The 20,971-nt window shown below is 35.2% G+C and overlaps 2 protein-coding genes across 2 annotated transcripts; one reads left to right on the forward strand and one right to left on the reverse strand.

Moving 5' to 3' along the window:
- Positions 1–2,243: 2,243 nt before the first annotated feature.
- LOC105797001 (mediator of RNA polymerase II transcription subunit 22b) lies at positions 2,244–4,867 on the forward strand. The gene is made up of 3 exons (XM_012626900.2): positions 2,244–2,480; positions 4,130–4,195; positions 4,397–4,867. Exons 1-3 carry the CDS (start codon positions 2,334–2,336, stop codon positions 4,628–4,630), a joined length of 447 nt encoding a protein of 148 aa, XP_012482354.1. The 5' UTR covers positions 2,244–2,333; the 3' UTR covers positions 4,631–4,867.
- A 5-nt stretch (positions 4,868–4,872) lies between these two features.
- LOC105797000 (protein PSK SIMULATOR 1) lies at positions 4,873–11,339 on the reverse strand. The gene is made up of 14 exons (XM_012626899.2): positions 11,183–11,339; positions 10,851–10,902; positions 10,258–10,618; positions 9,099–9,424; positions 8,876–8,968; positions 8,695–8,785; positions 8,313–8,406; positions 7,824–7,921; positions 7,529–7,598; positions 6,746–6,849; positions 6,211–6,327; positions 5,992–6,068; positions 5,785–5,829; positions 4,873–5,703 (listed from the first exon to the last, which is right to left on the reverse strand). The coding sequence occupies exons 3-14, from the start codon at positions 10,585–10,587 to the stop codon at positions 5,190–5,192; spliced, it is 1,959 nt and encodes a 652-aa protein (XP_012482353.1). The 5' UTR covers positions 10,588–10,618; positions 10,851–10,902; positions 11,183–11,339; the 3' UTR covers positions 4,873–5,189.
- Positions 11,340–20,971: the final 9,632 nt, after the last annotated feature.

A 20,971-nucleotide genomic window follows, 5' to 3' on the forward strand; every position in this document is an offset into this window, starting at 1 on the left:
CTGGACTGGTAATTCAGATCCAAGCTCATTAGAGTAATTGTCATTGCAGGGGATTTAGCCTGGACTGGTAATCCCAACAATACTCTATGAGTTTATATTACAGGGGATTTAGCCTGGACTGGTAATCCCGCTGTAAGGATGAGGTTCGCAGGAGTGTGCTCTCTGAAATGGAAATGTGCGCACATGAATATGAATTGACGGACCCGGATTTGTACACTTAGGTGTACCCCTGAATATCCATCGAAATTCCAAGTAGTTCAATGGGATAAATATGGAAAAATAACAAGGAAATGGAAATCTTTGTAATGAATTTGTATGAAGTTGAGTTTGTATTTGATAGGTATATGTTTATGTGAATTGGATGTGTGCTTGTGTTATTAAATGATGGATGTATAAGTATGGTAAGTATAATTCCTGTTGCATGAACTTACTAAGCACAAAGTGCTTACCTTGTTTCTTTTTCCCCTGTTTGTAGAGTTAAGAGCTCGGAGGTCGGATTTGGTCGGAGACACATCACACTATCAATCTCGAGATCTTGGTACATAAAGGAACTTTATTTTGGAAATCAATGGCATGTATAAGCTAGTAAATTAGATGTTAATGTGAAATGAATGTATGGTTAGCCATTGGTATGGCTAACAAATTTTGGTTTTGGTATGTGATGAAATTATCTTATGAATATGATAAATCTATCTCAAAAAAAAAATCGGTAAAATCTGGTAATGCCTCATACCCTATTTCGGCGACGAATACGGGTAGGGGGTATTACAGAATAACACTCACTTGTTCCTGTTCAAAAATAACACTACCAGCAGTGGTTAGATCATCACTAAGTTGTTTTACCTTGGCCACATAATCTTTCACCGACAGACTGCCTTTCTTGATGGAGTACAAGGCATGCCGCATACTGGACACTTTTAGAGAGGATTTTGCACTAAACCTATTTTCAATCGCAGTGCACAAAGCAAAACTTGTTTTAGCAGTCGTAAGGTGAGCCATAATATCATCTGTAACTGTTGATACCAGCCAAGACGCAAGAAATTTGTCTTGCTTCCGATGAACAATAAATTCTGGATTTTCCACCTGTTGTCCATCAGAACTAACAACAAATTGAGGAGAAGGAATAGTACCTAAAACAAACCCTTCAAGTCCATAGCCTTCAAGAATCAACAGAAGTTGATGCTTCCATAAAAGATAGTTGTGCAAGGAAAGTTTGATGGTATCGTGCTTAGAAAAATAGTGAACTGTTGACGTGGCCAGAACACCACTACCTGGCGAGTGTCCAACTTCTTCGGTGTTAGATGCCATGAGAAAATAGAAAAAAAATTATACTGAAAACACCAAGAAACCCTTAGCTTTTGATACCATGCTAAGATAACAGTAAAGATGGTGAAAAAGAATTATTTCATTCCTGTTCTCTTCTCATACAGACTGTATGTATTTAAAGTAACTCCAAAAACTGTTACGTAACTGATTTACAACTAACCGTAACTAACAACTAACAAATTCTTTATTAACACATTTGTTTTCCCTAATACCGGACACCAATTTGATTGGAAAATTATTAAACTACCCTTGCGTACTTGAAATAAGTTACATAGTTACAAGGGTACTTTTTCCTTTTTACATTTTAAATAAACTGGTATAAAATTTGGATATATTGAGATTTAAACTCATTCCATGATATCTTAAAAAATTTCTTCATCACTTCAACTAAAGTTTTATTTTGATATTTTTATACATTTCAATGTTATTACACAAATTGTTTCACCAACCTAGTTTGTATATATTGATAATGCCGTTTATTAAGTTGGTGTTATAAGTCAACTCAAGAAAATTTATAATACCATAATAAACAATTGAACTACATTTAATAGTCTTAGCATGAAGCATTTACGTATTTATTACTCACAATTTAAACTATTTTTATTTTAATTTAATACATATTAAATCTTATCTTCTCGCTTCTCTCAATATTGTAAAATAAAAGTTACAACTCTTGATATTTGAATATAATTATTTATATATATATTTTTATGAATTTTAGAATTTTAATAATTTTTACTTAAATAATCAATTAGCCTTTTATTTTAGATGACCCAAAACTCAAATGGGTGGTGTTTTTGGTAAAGACTGCGAAGCAATTTTTTGTAATTGGGTTTGGCATTTAATAGTTGGGCTGTGGCCTTCTCTTTTCCACTAGTACTACATCCCAATATAATTTCTTTAATTTCCCTTCTCTTTTTTTCATTTTTTATTTGTTTCCCATCACCCATCCTCTTCTTCTTTAATCTCGCTCTCTTCTGTTGTGTGTGTGTGCGCGCTTTACAGCAATGAACAAAGGAACGGGAGCGGGAACTGGGCCGACGGCGGCGGCTGCAGCAGCGGCGGCACAGAAGCAGAAAACTATGATGCAGCGAGTGGAAACCGACATCGCCAACATCGTCGACAACTTCACCCAGCTTGTTAACGTTGCCCGGGTAAATCTCTCTTTACTTCAAAGCAATTACTACAATTTCTTCGAGTTTAAAGAGTCTTATGTCAAGATTCTTAAACTCCCCTAAATGGGTTTTTCATTTCGTTTCTGATTTTGAATTTAAAAGTTAGAGGTGGGAAATTGGAATCTTTTCACTTTTAGGACAACCTTTCACTTTATTTGCCCTGTACAATGTTGGAAAGCTTCTACTTTTACTTTTACTCATTTACAAAATTCCATTTTGTGAAGATGTATCCCTCTTTTTGGTTGTACAATGTGTTATAGTTGAATATGGATGATTTTTGTAGATTTTGAAATGAATTTATGTAACACCCGAAGAAAATAATTTAGGTTTCTGGGGGGAAGCTAGTGTAAAATAGGTTACCTTGGGTATTGAACCTGAATTTGGTGAAAGTATCACTTATAGAACATCTGTTGGATAAAAGATTTTGTCATTAGATATGGTTTTATAATATTTTTTTTCCTTGGAATGAAGTTGTTCCTTGTGCATGTTCTACTGAGTGTTAAGGTTTTTTATAATCCTATTATTATTTTTTTCTATGGTATTAAATTGGTCATCATTTAACTCCTTCCTATGGGAATATAATTTGCTGGCTGCTCCATCTTCCTTTTCTTTTAAAAGTAGGTGATAACAATTTCAACTACTAATGCAGTGAATGTGGTCATGGAGAGTGAGGGTTAAGGAGGGAAACACTAGTGCTGATCATTTAAAAGCACATAATTTTGTTTGATGCATTAAGATCTTGATTAATCATTTGTGGAAACTGTCGCTTATTTTTATGTCAAATCTATACAGATTCTGTCTACTATGGTGAACTGATGTGTTCCTTGTAACCTGGCTTGTTAGACTGTGACTTTCTGGTGAAAGTTCAACTGAATTAGAACAGTTGGTTAGTTGTTGAATTTGTCTAGGAACTACTTTGTGGCTTGTTGGTAGCTCAGTTGAGGAAGCATTATTCTCTTTGGAAATCCTTTTGTCTAATGCGAGAATCTATTGTAGCTATTGTATCAGTGTTTTGATAGTTTAGTTATTTAATTGAGTTTATAATTGAGGTTATCTTGGTAAATTCCTAGTTTGCTAAAATCAGCTTTCTCTGTAGTCCATTCCAAGTTCCCGATTCCTTTAAATGGTCCTTTCCTTTTCATTTTTGAACAACATTTAAGGGGAGCTGCGCCTAGATGCTTATAATGCTTTCGAGCTTCCGTGTATGTCTTTTATACAACTCTTTGTAGTCTGTATTAGAGTTGATATTTTGGTAATTTATGTTTTTAAAGTGGCTTTCAAATTATAAGGTTGCGAATGATTCTTTTCTTAATTTCTCATTTTCTGTTCGGATGTAATTTTCTGGTTCTATATTTTAGACATATGTACTCTCCTTGACGTTCTGTTGCAATAAAAACCTAAAATGTTATTTTCTTTAAGCCCTAACCGCATATTGAACTGATTTAAGCATATTGGATAAACTTACTGTATATCAGTGGGGTGCATCAAGGAAGAAATTTTAGAGACAGAAATAGGCTTCCATGAGGAGTTCTTCTATAGATTTGGAACCTTATGGAATTGTTTGAGTCATTTCATTGGTGATAGATTTATCTTTAATGTAATATTCACGTGGCTGCACCTCATTGTAGGTAAATGATCCACCAGTTCGAAATTCACAAGAATCTTTCATGATGGAGATGCGTGCAGCCAGAATGGTGAGTAACCCTTTTTTGTTTACCAACATTTGTTAAATGTACATAGACAATGATACATTTTGGGTTCCAATATCTGACATGATAGATGATATAAATCCACGGTACAACCATTTTCACAAAGTCCACAGCTCGGATTAAAGAATCTTCATTATAGTCTTTTTTCATTGTCACCGTTCTTCATTACCAATATACTGACTGCAGGTCCAGGCAGCTGATTCTTTGCTTAAGTTAGTGTCTGAGTTGAAGCAGACGGCAATCTTTTCAGGATTTGCATCACTTAATGATCATGTCGAGCGAAGAACTACTGAGTTTAACCAACAAGCAGAGAGAACAGATCAAATGTTGGCCAGGATCGGAGAAGAGGCTGCAGCAAGCCTCAAGGAGCTTGAATCTCATTATTATTCTTCTGCACAGAGGACACCTGACACTGCATAGCGATAGAAGAAACAGGTTGCTGTAATCAATAGTTTCCGAACAAGTTTATATTGTTGGCTTATTCAGAGAATATGAAGGATTCAAATGCTTTCTGTGTAAAAACTGATGCTTCAGTTTCATTATCTGTTTCCAGCTTAAACCATGTTGCAAGATATGTGAATCTGCATATCTAACAAGTTTACTGAGCGTTCAAGTTTGAGTTTATTTATGGCATGAAAAAGCAACGAATGTTATCAACAGGGAGACCAAAAAGGCAGAGCAGAGATTTATAATTATTATGAAATGATGAAATATTCTGTACATATAGAACTAAAGAGAGAACTATAGGCTAGAAAATCAGTTTAAATTCCCCCTTGACTAAATACATTCATTACCCTTACACTTTTCACATGTAAGAAAAATAACAGCTTGTATCATGATCACTCAGCATCTGCTTTGTAAACTCACCAAAAATATTGCCAACTGCAAACCAATTTAGCACCCAACACCGAAAAATGCAGCAGATGGACACTTTACACAAGCAAAGTAAAAGGCCTATGAATCTCAATTCAACATTTAGTTACAAACTTCGAAGCGTGTCCACTCGATCGATGACATCCAATGCCTTGATCCGGTTGATATCAAAGTCGATGAAAGGAACTGAGGACAGCCTCCGAATAAGGAAGGGATCTTTCTTAGATTCACTTGTTGGAGAGTGGCTAGTGCTTTTACTCAACCTATGGTGCTTGATTAACTTAGTTTTTGCAGTGTCAAATTCCTGGCTCTTACTTATTCCAGGTGCCTTTTTCCTCTTACTCACATCCCGAAGCATCTCTTGATCTTCAACAGTCAACATCGATGATGGGGACTGCTTCTGAGTTGATAGTTGAACTGTCTTCTGGTTTGGAGACCTAATTGGAGACTTAACAGGAGATCTGATTCCACCATTCCCAGCCCTTACTTGAGTAACAAGGTGGTGAAGCCACACTACCAGATCAAGAATATAAACTTCAGTTTTCTCCTTGTCCGCATGATGTAGTGTCTCGATCCTGAGCAAGTTAGTCTGGCCAGCAGGTTTACGATTCATCTCAGACCTGAAAATTTTAAAACAAAAGCTGAGTAACAAAAAGTGTTAAACATCAAGGAATGAAAAAGCATCAAAATTCAGAAGTTACCCGGTGTTTGCCCACTCTCCAACCCATCCAAACCCATGATGCGCTCTGGTTGGAAAAATTTGGGACAAGGGAAACAAGGATTAGTTAGAAATAAACTTAAAAGAACAATAATAACCAGCAGGCAATGACTTCAGGGATGGAATCCAGACCATGCCTTTCAAAATATGTCAATAACAAAACAAGATATTGTGAGAAATAGCTATTTACTTGGTTGTATTAGTGGCAATGGGAACAAGCCACTGCAATGTTTTCTCCATTTCAGCTTTTATCTGTGGGACAGTTAGCTGCAAAGAAAATTTGAGATTGTGTTGGTCAGCGTGTATTACAAGTAAATAGTTTTAACAATGGGTTTCAGGCTAGCAACATCTTCAAAATCCAGCAAATGGTAAGTAATATCTCAAACATCAATATTTTCAAACATCACACCTCTTCCTTTAGCTGAAATGATTGCAGTCTAGACCGTAGAGCAGACTTTATAGTAGGAGGCAGCCCTTGGTATAAAGAATCCCTTGTATTTGGGGGCACAGAATTTGATCGAGAAACCTGAGTAGAACATTCAGTTTTGAACTTATCAAAATCCACACGTTACTGAACAGATGCAGATATATCTATCTCAAAATTTTGGAAATTCTTATGCTTTAAGAGGAAGAAATCAAAAAGGAAATCGCCCATGACAATTCCCAGTGTGTCGCCATTTTATCATATTACCATTCCTATAGCTACTTCTACATTATGGAAGTAAAAAAGATAAGAAAAAATGTATGAATGCTCTTGTGGTGTATCACTGAGATTGTAATACAAAGCGTCCTCAATCCTTAATGTCTAAGACAATATGTCCACTCGCCAAGGAATCAATTCTATCATCCTTTCTAAGTCTTCCGGAAAAATACCACCACTAATTAAAGGAGATCAAGCAAAGACATAAACAAAATACAGTTAGGAAGAATATGATAAAACTTACAAGAGTATCAATTTGGGTTATGATATTTGCATAATGCAACGCAAGACCAGCTGTCCCCAACTTTTTATGACTGCTGACAGAACCTTTAACGGGTTTATCACCATCTGCAAGGTAACAGGTAAAAACCAACACCACTCAATAAATAAATCAAAGCTAATTCTCTGTTTCTAATTGGATTGTAGGTTTAAGCATGAGCACAAGCCATAAATTTAAATATTATCATCTTAATAGATGAGATAAAAAAAAGCTGACAATTTTCCTTACAAAACAAGAAGGAAATGACCTAATCCAATGATTTAGATTTCAATGGAATCAAGTTTGACCATTTTATTAATCCTCAGTCCTCAATTTAAGAGGAAAGTCAGTTTTCAATTAAGCAAGAGAAGCTGTAAAATATTAAAGCTCTAATGCCTTGTTTGGTTACTAGGGTAATAACATGAGGAAAAAACTTATTTATTACATATGTATACAATAGTTAGACATAACATAAAGAATAGTTAGTACAATTTTAAACTTGAAATTAGAAAGATGAATAAAACTCTTGTAAAAATAAGACCTCTTCAAAATAAGCGAATATTTTTCCTTCTCTTTGCTAAAATAAGTCATGGGAATGGTTAAATATTACCAATTGAATTAGTTTATTGCTAACTTATATACTAAAACATGCATAAAAATAATACTCCTACCAAATGTAGCATAAATATTTTAATTTTATCTTCATAACTTCCTTGATAAAATAATTCCATTTCCAAATGATTTGAGTTTGATGATTTAAATTCTTACCAGCTGCGCCAAATGCCTCGTGAATCTCCAAGTGCAAGAAATGAACGATATCTACAAGCTTCTCCATGACCTATGAATACAAGGCATAAAACTTCCACTGATATATTTCAACTAACTTCAAAATCAAGCAGCAAAAGACACTTGTAACATTACGTACAAAAGCTCACATACGTTTAGACTTGGAGTTCACAGCAAAAGATAAAAAGAACACCAAATTTTTTTTTTTAGGAGTTCATTATAAGTATATGAAAAATTATTTAACAAAAAAGAAAATTTCATAGAGCTTTACTAGTACCTCTTCCAAAATTCTAGACCAAAGAGATTTTTTCTTCAAATTTTTCACATGCTTATTTTGACTCTTTAACTCTGCTCTCAATATTGCAAGGCTGTCTCCTACATGACAAAATCAAAACAATCTCAATAGGAAGGGCTTAGATGACATCAACTATATTACATATAAATTCAAAGGAAAAAACAATGGGATACACAGAAAACTTCACAGCAACTTTGCAAACAAAATGTCATCAGAATGAGCACTAACATGCCTAAGAAGGGCCATGATAAAGCTTACAAGTTCCTTATAACCAAAATGGAATTGGCCGCAGAGGGTTTTGACTAGAAACACATAAGAACTAGTTATTACTTCTACATATCAGCAGGTTTTGCTTTTTTGGGTTGTTCAGTATGATTCACCATTTTAATCTAGAAACACAAATTAGAAACACCCTGTTAACCAAGAAGTTTAAGCAAGAAAGTTACAATAGAGATACAAACAGTAGGTTACCCCTTTGAGCAGTATTTGAATTATCCTCTTCCTGAAGCTTACGTCGATAATCTTGTTCAAATCTGTCCAAGGCATGCAACTCATGATATAATTCCTGCAAAGAAACAAATGTAAACAACATAACTTATAACAAACTCCAAATAGATAATTTCAGTAACAGGAATTCTGAATTGTACCATGTTAATCATAATAAGCCTTTCAATTATGATATCTACCTATCAGCTCATATTCAGTGTCTCAAAACAGAATGGGAGAAAGAAACAGTTTCAGAACTTAGTACAAGACCGAAAATATAGGAATCGTTTTGGTTTAAACAATATAATCTTAGAGTGCAACTTTTGAGAGCAGCTCTCTAGTTATAACAGTAAGACCTAGAACTTACAGCTGTATAATGGACGTAAGTCATCAACTGTTGCATTATCGTCTCTGCTTCTTCCTTCAATTGCTTTTCAAATGTAAGTTCTGAACCCAACCTGAAATCATAAAAGATAGTGCAGGAACGAATATTGGGATCTGACTCGAATTCATAAATAACACTTAAAGAGTGCAAGCAGTGAAATTACTTTTCAAAATAACGATCCAAATTGTGCCACTGAGGATCTTTACAACGATTTCCAAATCGTACCACCTCTCCGGAAAAAATTTTTAACTCTTCCCTGTTGAAGTCGGGGGGAAAAAAGCCTCTCAAATTAAATTTTTGAACATAACCACCATTTTAGAATATTATAACAAATTATATAAAATAGAATCATTTTTGAAGCAATATGGCATTTCTGCATTATCCACCTCTTATCAGCAGCTGCAATTCTCAGGAGTTCATCCATATCTCTTGATATCAAATTCTGTACTCCTTCTGACTTAAGGACCATCTCATTTAAATGTCTAATATTCTCCATAGAAAGCGATTGCATCAGATTGGCACCTTTAACAATTGTATTTGCAACTTCAAAAGATAGAATTGATATTTTATTCCCTTTTGTTGTTACCCCTGAGGTAAAGCCACTGCCAAGATTCAAATTTGTCATGCTACTACCAAGGGTGTCCAGAACATCCACTGCCTTTCCAAACCCAGCAGTACCGGCTCTACCTAAACGAGAGCCAACCTCAGTAACCTGCAGAAAAAAGCAACCAATTGATCTATCGAATAGTTGTGACGCGCGTATGGTGAATCATACTCATCAAATAAAGTTTGTAATTCATAATAGTAGAACCAGAAGGATTCCTCTTTGCTCTAACAACCAGCAATTATATAATGCTAGAATCTAAAGCATTAAAATATTAGAACAACAATTAACAACCTGACTTGTCTGTCTACATACATCAACTACAGAATAATCAGCAAATTTATCCATATAAAAAAAATCTCTATCATGGTTCTCCACATGGTTCGCGGCCCCTTCCATTCCTAACAAACAATATTTTGAATCCTAGCAAGAAAAAGAGCTTAGATACATCTATGATTAAGCATGAAAACTTCCATCCATTTTGTACATATTGAAGATGAAAAATAATAAAAGCTAATATGAGTATGACTGGACTCATACTCAGAACCATTCAATGGCATAGGAAAAGCTTGTCAGGAACAAATTTGGATAATTCTAGTGAATAGTTCAGAACTATAATTCATTAACACCAATAATAGTGAAAAATCAGCAAAGTGCTCATCCTAATTATCGTAAATTGCATTTTAAAGAAGAATTAATGGGGAAGAACCTATATAAAATAAGTATTTCCCAGTAGCTCCATAAGGCATTTGTCAAAAAGCTTGATTTCTATCATGAAACACAAATTTCCATGGAGTTACACAATATGACCCATCGGTTTCAGTGTTTTAAGGTTAGTTATAATTCAAGGAAACAGTCTACTCCAACATAACATGAACACCTATAGACAAAAAGGAAAAGTGGGAAAAAATTGTAGGGAACGCATTAGAATTTGAACTTACCTTTGCAACAGCAGCCTGCTTAGACTTGGTTGATCTAGATTTATTAGATAGCACCCTCGACAAACGAGGAATTCCGTCATCAATACCAGCTGGATTCATACAATAAGGAACCGTACTGATCTCCGGAAATGAAAAAGGTTCTCTTGACTCCATCCCTGCATTATCTGCACTGTCCTCAGCAGGAGGAGCTGAATTGGTGCTTATCTTCGCGGGCAGTTGCCGGGTCTGAAAAACCAATCCCGACCCTCGAGCAAAATGGCCATTAACATGGGGAAAGCCTCCAACGGGAGCATTATCTACAGTGGATCTCCTCGAGCAAAGCCCACCCATTTGTGTTGATAACCACGAATTTTATACTTCACTGTTGATTGAAACTTTCCATAAAACAAAGCCAACAAGCTCTAAACTATGTAGAACAACAAAAACTGTTTCCTTTTTCTTATCAAAACAATCTAGAAATCTAATAAAAAGCTCCTAATTTTAAACAAAACTAAATCAGTTTAACTGATAGGACCCTTAACTACTTATTGAATCATAGCAGTCTAAACCTAGAGATATAAACTAGCCAAGTCCCAGCAAAGCATTCGAGGTACCGATTATGATTCATGTTGAAGCTCCACTCCATTAACGCCAAGTCTCACCAAACTGTAAAATAGCAAGAAAAAACAAGTAAACCCATGATTATACAAATTCCAAACAAAGCAACAAAGAATAAACTAAACCCAGCTCACAGCATCTCTAGAAATATGCAAAAACACAAATCAGGAACAAAATAAAAGGACTTTGACTTTGCTGACTACAATAAAGAAAACCCAGAAAGCAGCAGGAAAGAAAATCAAAACTTTGAGATCAAAACAACTGCCCATAAAAAACCAAAAACAAAGTGATTTAAAATCCCCCCCTCAAAGAAAAGAGAAAAGCTTACCAGGTGGGGAGACAGATAAAAGGGTTGGATCTGAGAAGAGAGGAAGGTTATAAGAGATGCTGGGTTCTGTCGTTTACTAACAAAGACACGAATTTTATACACGGAATATAAATAAAAGAAGAAAACTTAATTTAATGATGGTGAAGTTAAGAAGAATACGATGAAAACAATATATATAGAGAGAGAGAGAGAACGAGCGTACATAAGAAAATTACAGTGAGAAAGAGAAGAAAGTTTTTACAAAGAAAATAAAATAAAAAGAGAGGAGAGGAAAAGAAAAAAACTTTTTTTGACTTTTTTTTTTTTACTCAGACCAATGCTGTTTTTTCATATTTTCTTTTTCCTCCTTCATTTTCAAGATTTTCCCAGTTTCTTTTAATAAAATTCTGGGTAAAATTTGATCTATTGCTAATACTATAAAAACAAACTTTTTAATTTAAGGTGGTTTTTATGTATTAGATTTAGAGGTGCTCATGGGCCGGGTCGGGCCAAGAAAAAATTTTGGCCCGGGTCCTAGGCCCAGGCCTGGCCCGACCCAAAATATGGGCCTAAAATTTTGTCCAGGCCTGGCTCGGGAAAAAATTCGTAAGCCCGGCTCGGCCCATTTTTAATAAACACCAAAAATTTATTTTAAAAATAAAAAAATTAAAAAATATATTTTAAAATTAAAAAAATAAAAAATAAAAATATTTATTATATTCGGGCCTGGCCGGGCCGAGCCCGGGCCAAAAAAGTGGTTCCTGAGACCCGGCCTGTTTTCTAAACGGGCCTCGTTTTTTTGCCCAAACCCATATTTCAGGCATATATTTTTACCCGAACCCTCCCATATTTCGGGCGGACCGTCGGGCCGGGCCCCATGAGCACCTCTAATTAGATTGGAGTTTTTAAAATTTTTAAAATTTTCAGTAATTAGTGAGTAGTGCCAAAGATAGCAATATGCAATTCCAAACTTTTCTTTTTCATTTAAATAGTTAAATTATATTTTTCATAAATCTGAGAAAATTAATAATGTTAACCTATTTTCATGATTATGCTGATACGTAGGGGTGGAAAGTTCCAAACTTTGTCTTGTAATATTTGTTTTCTAATGTTTGTTTCTTACCTTTTATTTGCTAAGAATTTTAGTCAATTAAATTGAAGAAAAAAATGACAAATCATAATCGATTTTTACGAACTACTAACCAAAATTAAAATATATATTAAAAAAAACTTATTTAAAGTAAGGTTCGATCTTTGTTGATACAAAGAAGAATAGGTGACAAAGATAGATGGTTCACCGTATTCAGATAGGACATGGAGTCATCTAGTAGTAGGAAATAGGGAAACAGGGAAGAGAAGGTGGAGTTAGGAGTAGAGTAGTAGCAGAGGAGATATGGAGTTACTTGACTTTGAGCTGAGGCCTTGAGTCTTAGATATCTATCACCTCTTGATGGTTACACCCTGATAGGATGGCTTGGCTGACTATCTCCACAAGTAGACTTCCATAAACAATATGTGCGAAACTTTGAAGGAACTCCTCGTAGGAACCCTTCGGCTTGCAACTTATCTAACAACTGAACCATTTATTAATTGTCACACACCACTCAACTGCCACATCCCATTCAAGATGACGTATCATAGAGCCATTCTACTTTGGCCTATAATATCAAATCACTTTCCATGACTCACCAATAGCCAGTCGATACGCGACACCCCCAAGATAAGGTATCAAGCCTTATATATTGTTGCCTCCAATCTTGGGGTACCATGTGTTGGGTGGCAATTGGTGACTCAAGAGCAAGTGGCCAAGTGATCTAATGTCATAGGCCTAGATAAAATAGTGTTATGATGTGCCTTTGGTCATCTCGAATAGGATGTAGTAGCTGAGCCCTAGTGTAACGATTAATGAGTGGGTCTAGTTGTCAAGCAAGTTGCAAGCCTAAGGGTTCTTTCAAGGTGTTTGCACATACTGCTTTTGGAGGTCTTCTCGTGGGGTTTGCCGCCCAACCTGTCCTAACGAGGTGTAACAATTGCCTTCAATTAAGAGGTAGGTTATATAGTGACTTTTCTCAAGACATATCTAGGTCTTTGTGGTCCTAGGAGGTGTAATAAATAAATTATTAGGTAAATGATCAAAGGGTGTTTTTGATGAGTCAAAGGAGTAAGCCTATGAGGAATTAAGGAAGATTTGCTTTGAATGGAGGCATTTCTGAAGGGTTGAGAATGACTTTCTTTCGAGAGGCTAAGAAGGTGCATTTCCTGAAGGCGAATATTTACAATTATTGTAGAGGGCTTTGAAGTTGGAAAGGCAAGTCTACGTACATAGAAAACACATCTGGCCACTGTTTCATCATATGTCACACATTTTGATACATTTACTTATGGCCATGAGTTACGATGCATCATTGGGAAACAGTGCCAATGATTTCTCTATTGTTGGACTTTTGATGTTGCTAGTTGGTGCATTTTGATTGGTAATTGAAAGTTTGTGGCTAGTGGTTTTTTGAAGACATCACATAGTTGAAGGGTCTATAAATGTCCATGTCTTTACCCTTAACCGCTTCATCGAGTTTTGAACTTATTTTTTAGATTTTTCTAACTTCTTTTCTTTTAATTTCCCTTGTCATTTTTACTCCAAGATTTTGCTTTAATGCCTATTTCAACTCTTGTTTCGTTCGTCAACGTGGTTGGTTTGATCTGAATTTTTATTGTCTATGTTAGAGTGAATTTAGAGGGTAAGTTCAAGGTTTTTGTGTTATTTTTTTTCTTGATTTTTACTAGTTTAAAGATGGTTAGGAATTGTGGCAGTCAAGCGGGAAGCAATATTGTTGTTGGTGGTGGTCAAAAGATAAATGTGCCTTAATTGGTAAGAGAGGCGGTTGTTGGTGCCTCCTTTGAGTGTACCACGGGAAATAATGAGATGCAATAGTTGTACAATGAATGGGCTTCAACATGGAAGAGGTAAACCAAGGTTTTACCTTTCGCTCTATGCTTTGGAGGTCAGGTTTCATGTTTTTTCATCTGTTTATCTGTGATGTATTAAATTTCTATGGGATAACCCTTAGATAACTCGTTGGTGCCTCTTAGTGGATCCTGATTGGGTTTTTTTTTTATTTTGTATAGAAAGAGGAACGAGATTCTTTATCTAAGCATATTTCAGAACCTCTATAACTTAACCCCTTTGAATTAAGTGCAACTTTCAGGGCTACTATGCTTTTTGAAGAGTCAAAGAATGAAGGTAAAGTCCCTATTGTTTATGAAGATAAGCAATCTAAGCTTGGATGGTCACAAATATATTTTGATAGAGTATAATTTTGACTAAGATTTTAGTTTTTCAATCATTTAGAGTCTTCCTTTTTATGCTATATATGAGGTCAAACCACGACTAAACAATCTTATTGCTTTTAAGGTAATTTACAGACATGTGAATTGAGAGTCCCACAGATATCTATCACGCTATTATAGTTTGAAAAGTATAGAAGCATTGACTTATAGGACTTAGTCCAAATGGTTATCAAGACAATGACATCATGAGGGGATTTGTGAGCAACTCGAAGGGCATTCCTTGATATCAAGAGGCTTGGTCCCATAATCATGAAGATAAAGTATCCTGAATTTGGCTCGATGTAAGTCATGAGCTCTAAAAATTTATAGTCGTCCATGGATTGTGCCTCAATTAGAAGTGGGATACGAAATCAAAGGTTGAATACGTGGATTCTAAGCCCGAATGAAAGGTGCTTAATGTGGTAGCCCACAATGATGGTGGTGCTAGCCAAGCTGAGGGTGCCTAAAGGGCTTGTGATAAGGAACAGTCAAAGAGTGAGCGTGTTGTCAATGAGGTGGTTGACATTGATGAATTGGAGAGAAGTGAGGAGCCTCCTGGACTCGTTTTTACTAGTAATTATGATGAGACTAATGTTCTTGTTCCTACTAATGCAGGATCTTCTAGGGTCATGGCTGAATCTACTCAAATTATCCCTCAAGGTGAGAATATGTTCGAGGGTGAATAGCTTACTATTATTCAATTGTCTTCAAATGATGAGGAGTGATGGGTGTCGAAACCACCAAACAAAAATTCCTACGACAAAATAATACGAAATAGTAGTATAAAGTAGCAAGATCGAATCCACAGGGATTGGTTGTCTAATTTCACCTTTTCCTATAAACAAAATTTCTGTCGAGGCAATAGTGAACAAAATTTCTGTCGAGGCAATAGTCATGCCCATAACCTGAAACAAGCTTGCTGAAAAATAAAATAAAATAAAATAAAATAAAATAAAATAAGGGGGATGAAAATGTTTGAGAAGTAAATAAAATGAAAGAGCAACAAATAACGATTATATTAATCGAAAATAAAATAAGTAAATAGAGTTAAACTTCGTAAGCAATAATATAAAGTCTTAACCTTAGACTCGGTTAATTCCGGTTTTGAATTGATCCTTGAAAATTAGTTTTCTCCTCTAATCATAAGCTGGTTATAGCAGTTAAGAACGTCTTAACCACCAATTCTTCCTTTCGTAATTGATTTCGGTACAACCTAAAACCCAACCCTTATCGATTGTATAACTGCGATACACGGGTTCATAATTCAAGACTCTAGCAATTTATGTTCTGAAGAACCCAACTCGGATCAACGACCTCAATGTTTAAATCCGATCATTATCTCCCTTGACGAAAATCTCACTAGTATGACCCCGCTAGGATACACCAATTTGTTCGTAGGAATCCGAATATTACCCGTGCATAATTCTTTTAAGAATTTCGCATATCGTGGAATCTACTTAATCGCATCAAGAATAGAAATGTTGATTTCTACCTTTCGAAAAGTGTAAAGGATCTCCTTCTCTTCTCGTTTCTTTTGTTCAAGGATTCAATTAATAACTTAGATTTGGATGATCTTTCCACCCCACGTTATAGGTGTTCGAATAGGGATCATATCGCCTTTTGGGTGGCCCTAGAAAGTTTTCAACAACATTCATTTATTTTGTCGAACCCTCGTGTAAAATAGGACATGAGTCCATCGAATGATCTAGCATAGCGCATATTCCACATAACCGTGCTGGGCTTGTTTTATTTTTAAGCAAATTTTGAACAACATCAATAAGCTTATCAATTTTATCTTCTAAAGATAGAAAACTTAACACATGAACTCGTCTCGTGAGTTTTGTAGCCGGTCGAAATTGTTGAGAATTTGCAGCCATAGTCGAAATCAACTCTCTTACTCTCTAAGGCGTCATATTTACAAGAGCCCACTACTAGCAGCATATATCATCTTCATTTCTATTGAGAGTAACCCCTCATAGAAATATTATAAAAGTGATTATTCAGTTAGGCCATGTTGTGGGCAACTTCCACATAACTTTTTGTACCGCTCCCAATAATCATAGAGCAATTCAGTCTCCTTTTGTCAAATTCCTACAATGTCTCATCTTAATTCGGCTGTTCGAGTTGCTAAAAAAATCCATCAAGAATAAACGGGACACATAAGACCATGTATTAACTGAACCAGAAGGTAAATAAAATAACCACTCTCTAGCAGAGTCGGCTAGCGAGAAAGGAAAAGCACGAAGTTTAATTTGACCTTTAGTCACTCCCTGAGGTTTCATTCTTGTGCAAACCATGTGAAATTCTTTAATATGGGTATGCAGATTTTCATTTTTCAATCCGTGGAAGGTGGACAATAGATGAATCAATCCCAATTTCAACTTGAACAGCGTCCATCCTGTCAGATAAGTTATGCATAGTGGTTATTGTTCATCTAGTGCTGCTGCGAGTTGGCATATAGTTTGGTTTGCATTTCGTCTAATTCGTCTAATGAGAAAATGTCCTCAGTATAAGATCCCGTTTCGAACTGGCGTTGTGGTCATTTGTCGCGCCGAATAGCTTCTCTTCGTAGTGTTCAAGCCAACTTCTCTATTTCTGGTTCAAATTCTAGAGTCCTTGGTTCTGACTTGATCATAAGGAAAACAAACAAAAATTAGAAAAAATAATTCCAATCCCTGGCAACGACGCCAAAAATTTGATGGGTGTCAAAACCATAAAATAAAAATTCCACGTCAAAATAATACGAAATAATAGTATAGAGTAGTAGGGTTGAATCCACAGGGATTGGTTGTCTAATTTCGCCTTTTCCTCTGAACATAATTTCTGTCGCGACAATAGTCGTGCCCACGACTCATGACAAGCTTGCTGAAAAAAAGAAATAAAATAAATAAGAGAGAATGAAAATGTTTGGAAAGTAAATAAAATGAAATAGCAACAAATAACAATTATATTAATCAAAAATAAAATAAGTAAATGGAGTTGAACTTCGTAAGCAATAACATAAAGTCTTAGCCTTAGACTCGGTTAATTCCAGTTTTGAATCGATCCTTAAAAATGAGTTTTCTCCTCTAAACCATAAGTTGGTTATAGCGGCTAAGAACGTCTCAATCGTCAATTCTTCCTTTTGTAATTGATTTCGGTACGACCTGCAAACCAACCCTTACCGATTGTCTAATTGCGATACACCGTTCACAATTCAAGACTCCGACAGCCTTGCGTCTTGAAGAACCCAACTCGGATCAATGGCCTCAACTGCGTAGGTCATTTAAATTTGATCACTGTCTCCCTTGATGAAAATCCCACTAGTATTACTCTGCTAGGATACACCAATTTGTTTGCAGGAATTCAAATATAGTACAGCCAAATCGACATCACAACTGTACGCCAAACAACTCCAACCCAACGTACGCTTTTTGAATTGAAACTAAATCTACTTTAGGGGACAAATTTGTACTATCCCATATTCTAGAGAGATGGTGAATATCGTTATGAAAGATTTTAAGTGCAAATTCATTTCTCACAATTCTTGACCGGAAAGAATACCGACCTAAAGCTAAGTAGAAGTTTATCTAAGCATGAAATTGGTCATGCTTAGTTGTTTTATGGAAGTGGATTTAATGGAAATGATGGAGGATGGAAAGGAAAAGGACTTGGAAAATAATTAAACCAAAAATGACTAAATTGGAAAAAGGTGGCAGAATGCTTGCACTTGGTTCTGACTTTGAAAGAAAAGAAAGGAATAAATTTTATTCATTCAATTTCCAAGTGAATTGAGTGTGTTTTTCAAAGGCCACCATACATCCTATTTATATACATATCATATACTAAAATTAACCTAACTTACCTAACAACCAATTACATAAAATCACATTCGTATTAGATTTTTTTTTCTAAATATGGCTTTTACAAAGCCAAAAATCTGGTCAACCCTTAAATGTCTCCAAATTTCTGATTTGGTCCCCTCTTTTAGTGCTTGTGCTCCAATTTAGTCATTTTCTGCTTGTTTTTTTAATTAAAGCATCCGAATTTCATTCTTGAGAAAATTTTAATATAAAATCATCAATTTATCAAGAATTAATTGATTTGAACATGTAAAATATGCAAAATAAACATGTTATCAAGGAGGATCCTTTGGATGTTGTTCCTTTAAGTATAATGGACGTGTAAACTGTTCGAAGGCACATTCTCGAATGAATGGAGTGGCTCTCAAATTTTACAATGGCCCATCCAAAGGACTCTCTTAGTTATAATTATTATTCACTTTGGTTTTAGTTCATTCCTATGATTTTTAGCATGTTATTGAGGGTGTGTGAGTGTTTCCTTATTTATAGGTGCTTTAGCAAACACTTTGGGAGCCATAGAAGGAAACCTTGAGGATGTAATTCTAGGGAGCGTCTGTGATGGGACCCACCAAAAAAAGGGAAACAGCTTCTTCAAGCTTTAAATTAGAGAAACCTCATCCTAAGGCCTCAACGATACGCTTGCAAGGAGTTGCTAGTTTTGAGGGCCTCCTCTACACCCTCAAATAAGTACTTATGCTCAAGGACCACCCTTTCCTCTTGTTGTAGGGAGTTCTATGAAGCCCCTCAGTGCTTATGTTTGTAAGGTTACCATAGGGGGTGCTTTTGGAACGTCATTTACTACAATAATGGTTTATTGCCCTACTTATAATATGTCTACATCTCTTGTGGTGTACGGGATCTCGACTGTTCCCACTTGCATAGGTTTGCTTTTATTCTTTGTCCATGCTGTAGTTGTTATTATTTTCAGCAATTTTAGAATGTATTTTTATTTGGTTTTAGGGCCTTGGTTTATACGAGGATTAGCATGTCCCTACCTAGTAAGGTTCCTACAACTTATGGAGTAACCCATCCTTGCTTTACAGTAGTGAGGAAGGCTCTAAATACTACTCATGAGGAATGGTATAACTTTGCGAAGTTTACTTCATAGCAACTTGGGGCTACTCTCATAGAATTTGCAAATGAGGTTAATTCCCTCAACCAAGCTGCAACTGAGTTTGAGTAAGAGGTTGAATAATTGAAAAGGTGTGCCATTGAAGCTAAAGCATCAAACATAGAGGCCCGAGCTAAGGTGCTATTTGTAAAAGCTCGTGTTAGGTTGGAAAATTCTAATCATGCCCTTAAGGAGGAGAAATAAGAGTTCCCCAAACAGGCTGAAAAGTATAAAAAAAGGCATGAAGATACTGTTGGTCAACTTAAGCAACTAGAGGAAACTATCTAATAGCGTGATGATTAATATTCATAGAAAAATTTGGAAACCAAATAGTTCAAAGAAGAGATCTTATCTTTACAAAAATGCCTCTAAGCAATTACCTCATATGCCATCATTCTTTGAGCTAGCTTTATATGTACAACTCAGGTTGTTCACGATCCCTTAAACCTTGTAAGCATTGGGTCGTGCTATAAGGTAGTGGCTTTCATAAGGGTATATATGATATATAATAAGGGAAAGTTCAATCATGACACTTTAGTGGAATGACTCCATGATTAAATAATGTTGTAATTAATAGATGAAGAGCCAAAACTTAATTACAAATTATTGACCCTTAATTATATATGTCCAATTGGTCCTTTTACTAACTCGAGATAATCATAAGCAAATTGCATGCAGAACCAATAATATGGAATGAATGAAAACAATGAAGTAAGAGAAATAAATCACATGTATCACTATGATACCATGAGTGCTTTAAGGCGTCCGCAAGATATGTTTTCAAATACCACTATACAATTACAACTTGTCTTTGCTTAATGGACACAAAACACCCATACTTTAGTACTCGGTGCAACGATTCCTGGTGCAATAGTAAGAACCTATTTGACCTAGGGAGGCAGCGATTTAGTGGTAGTAGATGACAAGTTGCTTTGTTACCCATTTCATCAGGAACCGTAGCAATGAATACGTTTTCTCACTAAGTACAAAAGATAACATAGAAATTGATTTAATATCTTGGAATAATAATTTAATTAATTGTAATTAAATAATTGAAGTTCAATTAAGAATCATAATTAGTCATCATGGATTTGTTGAATAAGATAATTAAATATATTTCTTCATAGGTTCTAATACAATAAAGTTGTCATGAATCTAGCGGAATTAGAATTGGGTTGAGAAATTAATTTAGTTAAATTAATTGATTAAATAAATAATATTTTGGGAAATATAAAATAGTTACTGAGTTGCATAAATTATAAGTGTTGGATAAAAGTTTTAGATAACACATATAATGATACTCAATACACAAAATGCCTAAATATGTCTGGTTGAAGTATGAAGGGTGGTAAACCCTAATCCCCTTGGAGTTGTCGTTGCTCCTATGTATTCTACTTAGAGCAAAATTTGTATTTTATATTAAAACATTATTATTTAATTAGACCTTATTCTAACAGAACTCTTGTATTGTTTTTCTATAAATAGGAACTATGAGCTAAATTATTTACATACTTTATTGAGCATTGCTAATCC

This window comes from Gossypium raimondii, chromosome 3 (genome assembly GCF_025698545.1).
Source record: "Gossypium raimondii isolate GPD5lz chromosome 3, ASM2569854v1, whole genome shotgun sequence".
Classification (NCBI taxonomy): domain Eukaryota; kingdom Viridiplantae; phylum Streptophyta; class Magnoliopsida; order Malvales; family Malvaceae; genus Gossypium; species Gossypium raimondii.